This window comes from Triticum dicoccoides, chromosome 5A (genome assembly GCF_002162155.2).
Source record: "Triticum dicoccoides isolate Atlit2015 ecotype Zavitan chromosome 5A, WEW_v2.0, whole genome shotgun sequence".
Lineage (NCBI taxonomy): Eukaryota > Viridiplantae > Streptophyta > Magnoliopsida > Poales > Poaceae > Triticum > Triticum dicoccoides.
Window position 1 is genome coordinate 636,093,446 of NC_041388.1, and position 9,107 is coordinate 636,102,552.

At 44.0% G+C, this 9,107-nt stretch overlaps 1 protein-coding gene across 1 annotated transcript in view; it reads left to right on the forward strand.

Annotated features, from left to right (window-relative positions):
• The first annotated feature begins 6,219 nt into the window (after positions 1-6,219).
• LOC119303627 (vesicle-associated membrane protein 721-like) overlaps positions 6,220-9,107 on the forward strand; it is a 4,224-nt gene continuing 1,336 nt past the window's right edge. The window contains exons 1-4 of the mRNA XM_037580758.1: positions 6,220-6,409; positions 8,198-8,339; positions 8,425-8,545; positions 8,627-8,689. Of these exons, the coding sequence (XP_037436655.1) occupies positions 6,220-6,409; positions 8,198-8,339; positions 8,425-8,545; positions 8,627-8,689 (516 nt within the window). The remainder of the gene's footprint in view (positions 6,410-8,197; positions 8,340-8,424; positions 8,546-8,626; positions 8,690-9,107) is intronic.

The window sequence follows — 9,107 nt, forward strand, 5'->3', positions numbered from 1 at the left end:
CCAATGAGTTTGGGTACCATTTTGTTTGTGTTGTTGTTCTAGGAACAATTGGAGATATATTGGATGCTCGGCTCACTCACAAGGAAGGTGTTGTCATCATGTGCTTATTGGAGTCGAGCTAGGATGATCAATGGACTACTATCTACCTTCAATTGGTATCTACTACATCCTTCCAATGTTAACTCGGTAACAAGTATCTTCATATTCTTCATGCACACATTTCTTGCATCAACCTTGTGTAGGTTGTATCATGGCATGTTATTCACTCATTCTTGTGATACTTGTTCCCTTTCTCAAAGCATCCCAACAATGATCTCTTGTTGCTAGTTGTGATGTCTTTGATGGGTGTGTGGTAGGAATTCATTTATATATAATAAGACCATATCTAGCCATGTGCTATGCTTCCAAGAAAATATCTTATTGGTATATGTATGACCTCCCTTTGGATATCTTGTTCCTCGTGTTGTAACTATTTCGGGTGTACATCCTTCTTTGTAGATATATATCATCATGATTTCGTCTACCTAGAATCTTATACACTTGAGATAAGTTGCATATCTAGTTGATATCCTTTCTTTCACGTCCACCTTCTCTTTCTTATGTTATTTCTTTGGTGGCTCCATGAAAGATTTTGCCTTGAGTGTGTGTCTTATTTCGTTGCATCTTGATGCTCTTGTGTGTGGTGAAGATTATTTTCCTCATGCTTCTCTTTACGAGGCTTTTGCCATCTTAATTGGTATCCCTCGTCTTGATGAGGCTTTCATCTTCTATCTTCACCACGGGATGTCACAAGCATAGGTTCTTTATATGCTTTTTAGTAATCTTGTGAACCCATTTGCTAGTTGTGTGTGGGAATGATAGGCCTTGCACCGTATGCCTCATTCTTTCAAGACTTTATTGATGCTTAATGCTCATCCGTACATTAGATTTCTCAAGTGCATTGCCTTGACTCACACACATCATTTTGGTTGAGCCCTTTCTTAAGTTGCCTCTTTTACTTGTTGCTCAACCATGTGTTTGTTGCAAGTACTAGGTTTTGTTTCCTATATGCTCACTTGCACTTGTTGTAAGTTTCTATTGATTTTGGGGGAGCTGTGATCCTATTTTGTGCACTTTGTATCCAAATACAAAAAAAATTCTTATGTGTGCACAAATCATGGGGAGCTTCTCTAGTTTCTTTAGAACACTCATTTGCTCATATCATAATATCCTTTATTCATGTAGCTCGTAGGATCTTTGGTCTAGTTAGTTCAATTGATACCCGTTGATTGCTTGCTTCAATTGGTACCTTTTGTTTGCTTGATTGCTTGTGTCTCTCTTTGTTATGTCCTTGTGGCATATCATTCCTTTAGCAATCTTGGTGCCTCAATATAGTTGGTCTTCCTCCAAGTATTACCGTTGGATATGTGTATTGCATTCCACTCTCTTGTCGAGAAATACACAACTTATGGAGGAACATAATTTATATTGGCCTTCTAAGCTTTTTGCCCATTTCGGCAATCGATGCCAATGGGGGAGAAGTTTCAGAGAGTTTTGTGGATAAGTTTAGAGAGTTTTTTTCTTCTTGCTTTGGTTTTGTACCTAAGCATTTGCATCTCATACACATGCATTGTTGGTTGTTGCGTTGCATGGTGATAAATAATTCCTTATATAAACTCTCTTGAAAGTGATTGTCATCAATTACCAAAATGGGGGAGATTGAAAGGACATGCGGTGCCCCCATGTGTGGTTTTGGTAATTGATGACAATCTCTATGGACTAACAGTTGCCTTGAGTTATATTTGAAGCATTTGTCCATAGGATTGTCTTGAAATCCATGTGTTGGTTTCAAGGAGTTTATGAGATGGCCAAAGTCCTTTTCAAGGAATTATCCAAAGATTGGTCATGTGTGAGTTGAGATGGCCAAAGTGCTTTTCAAGGAATTATCCAAAGATTGGTCATGTGTGAGTTGAGCTTATTGCAAGCATGTCTTGAAGAAGAAGATTGTGTGCTCATTCATGTTTACCTTCAAGACATCATCCAAATGAAGAGAGTTGGAAAGATTCAATGTTGATCAAGACTAAGTCAAGAGTGAATCAAGTTGATCAACTCACAAAGCGTAGAAGAAGTACCGAGAGGGATCAAGTGATCCCATGGTATGGTAAGCATTGTCCATTAGGCTTTGTGTACTAACCCATGGTCTACGTGAGAGTTCTTTGTGGGGTTAGGTATGTTTCCATGGTCTTGCGTCAAGAGGAAGATCTCATGCAACCCATGGAGGATGACATCAAGTGGTGATCGTCATCAAGTTTGCAGTGTGCAAGTTCAAGTGGAGCAACTCGAAGAGTGGCTCACCCATAATGAAGTATGGGAGAGCAATCAAGCTTGAAGCTTGCCGTCCATTGTGGTGTCAATGGAATTTTGAAGATGTGCCAAAGAGTGGCTCACCCATAGTGGAGTATGGGGGAGCAATCAACTAGTCTTCATCGAGCCAACACAATCAAGAAAGGTGATCCAACTTGAGGAAGTCAAGATCATCATCATCTAGCTCAAGTGGACTATGTGCAAGGCAAAGGTTTGCCCTTGATAGGTTTTCTATTTTACCGGTCTTATAGTGGTAGTTGGGAGACCGGGTTGTAGGATCGATTGCCGTACTATCAAGGGGGGCTCTCTAGGGAGTAGCTTGATCGTATCATTAGTCGAGAGCTCAAACCATTGCATCCTTGCATCATCTTTCTTGGTTCTTGTTTGGTTCCATTTGTGAGTCTTAGAGCTTATGGTCATCTTGATCACAAGCTTGAGTTCATCGAAAACGGAGTTCGCATGCATCTTCTATGATGTTTTCGGTGTTGGAGGTTTTACCGGTCTTATCCGAGGAAGGGTTCTCACCAATTTATTATGGTCCTTTTCTCATTTGCTTCTTATTGATATTTCTCTCAAGATTGTGTTAGCCCTTGTCATTAGCTTTCCAACAAACTTGGTTTCATTGAATTCAGATCTCGTATGCGAAAGTTGTGGCTGTTTTGATATTGCCTGTTTTACACAGAGAGGTTGTACCGCCCCATGGAGAGGTTGTACCGCTTGACCGGTACAACCGGTGTTTGGAGCGGTTGTACCGCTCTAGAATTGGTCCGGAGGTTGTACCGGTCATGTACCGCTCTACCACCGGACTGGTCTCTGTTGTGGTGCGGTTGTTGGGCGGTTGTGGGCCGGTTGTACCGCTTATTGCCTGTTACCGGTTGTACCGGTGCTCATAGAGGTTATACCGCTTCTATGTTATTCTGTACATAACGGGCAGATTCGTGGGGACCTATTTAAGGGGGTCTTCTTCCCCAATGGTTCCCCATCTCTTGAGATCGTTTTTACCCCCATTGTTAACCTTCTTTGAGCTTGCTAACTCTCACTCCCTTCATGGATTCTTGCTAGTTTTTGAGGAAAAAGAGAGAGGAGATCTAGATCCACATTTCCACCAATCACTTTCTCCTCTATGTGAGGGGAACCCCTTGGATCTAGATCTTGGAGTTATTGGTGTTCTCCTTCTTGTTCTTCCTCTCATTTTACTCCCTAGCATTAGTTGCTCTGGTGGGATTTGAGAGAGAAGGACTTGGGCACTCCGTGTGCCCTTGCCATTGCATTTGGTGCATCGGTTTGAGTTCTCCACGGTGATACGTGGAAGTGAAGTTTGAGAAGCTTATTCCTCTTGGGTGTTTGGGCACCCTAGAGCTTGTTCCTCTTGGGTGCTTTGGCGCCCTAGACGGTTGGTGTTGTTCGGAGCTCAATCATTGTGGTGTAAAGCTCCGGGCAAGCGTCGGGGTCTCCAATTAGGTTGTGGAGATCGCCCCGAGCAATTTGACGGGTACCGGTGACCGCCCCCAAGGGTTGCCAAAGTGTACGGGTTCGGTGACCGCCCCCAAGGGTTGCCATTTGTAAGGGTTCGATGACCGCCCTCAAAGGTCCCTTAGTGGAATCACGGCATCTTGCATTGTGCGAGGGCGTGAGGAGATTACGGTGGCCCTAGTGGCTTCTTGGGGAGCATTGTGCCTCCACGCCGCTCCAAACGGAGATTAGCATCCGCAAGGGTGTGAACTTCGGGATACATCGTCGTCTCCGCGTGCCTCGGTTATCTCTTACCCGAGCTCTTTACTTATGCACTTTACTTTGTGATAGCCATATTGTTTCTTGTCATATATCTTGCTATCACATAGTTGCTTGTCTTGATTAGCATAAGTTGTTGGTGCACATAGGTGAGCCTAATTGTTTTAGGTTTTGTGCTTGACAAATTAACCACTAGGTTTATTCCGCATTTGTTCAAGCCTAAATCATAATTATTTTAAAACTCCTATTCACCCCCCCTCTAGGCGACATCCACGATCTTTCATTGATGATGACGACGGCGACGAATTCCCCTTTCCGGAGCCCCGAACGGACTCCAGATCAGCCCTCCCGAGAGGTTTTAGGACTTGGCGGCGCCTCCGTATCGTAAAACGCGATGAATCCTTCTACTCTATTTTTTTCTCCCCGAAAGTGAATATATAGAGTTGGAGTTGAGGTCGGAGGAGTTCCAGGGGGGCCACGAGGTAGGGGGGCGCGCCTAGGGGGGGCAGGCGCGCCCCCACCCTCGTGGCTAGGGCGTGTGCCCCCTGGTCTTGATCTTTTGCCAGTATTTTTTATTATTTCCAAAAAGACGCTCCGTGGAGTTTCAGGTCATTTCGAGAACTTTTGTTTCCGCACATAAATAACACCATGACAATTCTGCTGAAAACAACGTCGGTCTGGGTTAGTTCCATTCAAATAATGCAAATTAGAGTTCAAAACAAGGGCAAAAGTGTTTGGAAAAGTATATACGACGGAGACATATTAATCCCATTTATGGGCAAAGCCCTACCGACGTAGGCGGCAATGAAGACTCCTCTTCCCTCCACGTGATGGTGGATGGCGCGGGCCGACGCCGTAGGGCGGAGGTGTGACGACAGGGAGGGAAAATGTGTGGCAAGGATCACTATGTCTTGAGGTTCATTACGCTCACGGGAGAAGACACATGTGTGGCAAGGAGGGAAAATCATGACGTAATCAATCAACATTCAACAAAGCCCTAAATTTTTGAACCTCGCCGACATATCAACCTTTTGAAATTCCAGAAGTTCTTCTAAATTTTGACATATTTAAATCCGTTGATTTTCTTTTGAAGTTAGATCTAAAATTTTGTTTAAGATTAGGCTGGATCAAACACGAAACTTGGAGATTACAAACGTTTCTGAACCCATCGAAACTACAAAAAAAAGGGGGAAACTTCACCGAAACCCGGCTGAACGCGCAAAAAAGGTCGATTTGACAGGGCCTCAGGACTCAAATGTTAGACTATCGTGTATATTTCGCTGTCAAAAAATGATAGCTGCCATAAAAACTTTTAGTAAAAATGCCGTCTACCGCGTCATAGTCTTATTTTTGTACAATAAAGCGCGTCACATGCGTGACATGTGTGCTGTCCATTCTAGATGTGTTTGATGCTACAGCCATCCATACGCGCCAACATCACAAGCTTCGTTGACCCCAGTTTCATTTCATACAATTCCGCACCAATCGCACCTCACACAAGCTTCTAGTACTCCCTCCGTTTACTTTTGTAAGTCGTTTCAGACAACTCAAAATAGGCTGTTTTGCACATTGTCTGAAATGTGTTCAAGGTCTTATAAAAGTGAACAGAGGGAGTACTAATTTAATAGCCAAACTTGTGGTAATCTGACTGTATTTGCAGGAGTAGAAAAGAAGAAAGGAACGTAGATAGTTTTTTTCCCTTGAGCAAAGGAAGATAGATAATTAAATCATCGACGGTACGGAGAAGGCACGCGGCTGCTGAGCCCGACGAGGCAGCTAAGCTAATCAATCCATCCCTCGCTTAACCCTGAAGAAACCAACCCCGGAAAAGTTGAACCGACGAACGACCCACCAGGAGGGAGCCAGCCAGACCAGAAGGGGTCTCCACGCGGTGGGCGGAAACATTTCGGGGACCGTTCCGCAAAACGTCCACCTACCAAATTTGATTTCCCTTTTTCTTTTACCACCCCCACCACCCCCATTGCCCCTTGCCCCTCCTCCCACTCCACCAAAGCGAAACCGACCTTTCCCCCTTCCCCTCCCCTCCCCTCCCGCAGCAGCCTCGCCGAGATCCAATCCGGCAGCCCCCCTCCCCCGCCGGCGGCGAGCTCCAGCGGAGAGGCGGCGAAGCGCGCGGGAGGAGCCATGGGGCAGCAGTCGCTCATCTACGCGTTCGTGGCCCGCGGCACGGTGGTGCTGGCCGAGTACACCGAGTTCACCGGCAACTTCACCACCATCGCCTCCCAGTGCCTCGTCAAGCTCCCCGCCAGCAACAACAAGTTCACCTACAACTGCGACGGCCACACCTTCAACTACCTCGTCGAGGACGGCTTCAGTGAGTCGCCCGCCTCCCCTCCCCTCCCCTCCGCCCCGCCCGATCCTTGCTTCCCTCCGTCCGGTTCGTCGCGGGCGTGATCTGATCCGCGTGGATCTGGTGCGACGCGCGCTCGATTTGGGCTCGCCGGGCGTAGATCTCGCGGATTCGCTGGATTTGCGGCCGGGTCGTTTCGATTGCTGCTGCCGATCGGCTTGTTGCCGCGCGAACTTCGTGCAGGAGGTTGTTGCTCTCGCCGTTTGGTACCAGGCTTCTAGTTTAGTTGGTCGCACGCTGGGTATCGGCCAGTTCGAGTTTGGTAATACTTGGTCAATATCGTGCTATGCAGTCAATATATTGTGGTTGCTCCTCTTATCCCACGCCTATGGGGCCAGTGGTTGTAAGAGCTGCAATGGCCGACCGACATCAGCAGTAAAATAATCAAGTACATAGTGCCGGCTCTGGATATCTGTGCTATTTATAGTAGAGGACAGACTGTTAGTTGCTGGCTTGCTAGGCATGTGTATGGAATGCCAGCACATATTTATGCTAATTTGGCAGTTCATTTGTTGCTGCTTACATGTCGTGATATCTATTTATAGTAGAAGGGTAGATGGTTCATTGCTGGCTTGCTAGACGTGTGTAGCAAATGGCAGCCTATATATGCATGGTATAGGCTTCCAGATAAGCAATGCCCCTTAAATAATCTATTAAAAAGTAATATAGATGTATCAACATTTCCGAGTTTTCTAATTGGTGTGAGTGCCATTTATAATGCTATTTTCATACCCTTGATCTTTTTGAAGAGCAAGTAGATAGGGAATTGGTTAGAAGATGTTTTCACCAGTGATAAATTAAATCAACCTACATAAGTGTGTAGCATGTTTCAGCCTTTTATGACAGCAGATCACATTACGATGGGCCATCTAACTTTGTATAAGCATTTCATGGATAATATTTCTACAACCGCAAAAGTATTCGAGTATTGATCTGCAAGCACCATAAGAATGAATATTCCCTTGCACGGTATTTATGAAAAATCAATTCACATAGATGTTCCTCTCTGATTGGACTGTAGATTTGATGCACTTGTTTGTTAAGTGTAGCCTTTGGCACTTTGCAACAACACTAGTCTTTGCTTTTGTCGCACATGCCCAGTGGAAGCTTTAAAACTGTTTCGAGATTTGCATTAATGTGGAAACTATAATGCTCTCTCAATCCATATTTAGTTCTGACATTTGGCTTCTACTTGTGAATATTCAATAGTAGCATTTTACTGTACACAGATGCACTTTTTTAAGTGTATAGCATCAGTAGAGTACATCTCATTGCCAGTCTAGCAATACCGTTCATACATTACATGATTATGTTCAAATGTTCAAATATAACATTTGTGAAACCTTCATTAGTTAAAGTCAAAAGTCACAACTGATTGTGTACTGAGGTAGTAGAAGACAGATGTGATGATGTAGTGGAAATTAACATTACCGATTAATTTTGTTATATTGCTGTGTTTTTTTCTAGTGCTACTATGTGAATTTTAATGCTCAATTCCTTCAAACCCGTTTTCCAACGACCACATTGCTTATAGCAGTGACAATACTGCTGGGAAAAATTGATAAAGGAACTACTGTTGAAATATATTAAGCAACTGATTTTTTGCAGACATAGCACTTCTCTAAAAATGAAGATAATGCTTGTTTCTCTCCTTGGTTGAATTATAATTCCAGAACACTACATTGCATTTGTTGATGTTGCTAACTTCCAAGTCAAAAAACTATGATGCTGACATCATGCTTTCATCTGCAGCATACTGTGTGGTTGCTGTGGAATCAGTGGGGCAACAGATGCCAATTGCTTTCTTGGTTCGGGTTAAGGACGATTTCAGCAAAAGATATGCTGGTGGGAAAGCTGCTACTGCTGCACCAAGCAGCCTCAACAGAGAGTTTGGGTACGTGTGTGCTTTTGGCAGTGTGGGGCTATTTAAAATATATGGCCTTACTTTGCTCATTTTGTGTGAATGTTTACTGTTGTAGGTCAAAACTCAAAGAGCACATGCAGTACTGTGTAGACCACCCTGAAGAGATAAACAAGCTCGCTAAAGTGCAAGCACAAGTTTCAGAAGTCAAGAACGTGATGATGGAAAACATTGAGAAGGTACATCTTTGTACTTTGCAGATATACTGAAGGTATAATTTGCAGGAAGTTTCTGATCCTAAGTGTACTTCTAAAATTCAGGTTCTTGATCGCGGGGAGAAGATTGAGCTGCTGGTTGACAAGACAGAGAATCTCCGCTCACAGGTTTTAATAATTGACACATTCTTTAATCCCGCTCCGCTCACAGGTTTTAATAATTGGCACATTCTTTTATCCCGCCCTGTACTGGGTACTGTACTTTAATTGGGTTCGATTCCAAGCTGTTATTATTTATTGTTAGTACCAGGATAATTAGGCTTGGTTCCAAGCTGTTATTGTATATTAGCAAGAGTACAGAAAGGTCACAATTGAAGCAGTTAAGATGGATCCAGCTTTATACTAAACTGTAGTTATGGTAAGTGGTCAAGCCAACTACTGGCACACTTAGTAGTTGTTGTGTTAGGCGCTCTTGATATGCTCAAACTACTCAGGCGTAACTGGCTAATACTTCATCGAAGAAGGCTGGCTAGTACTCCCTCTGTCCCATAATATAAGATGTCATTACCTATGTTTTTAAGGCGAC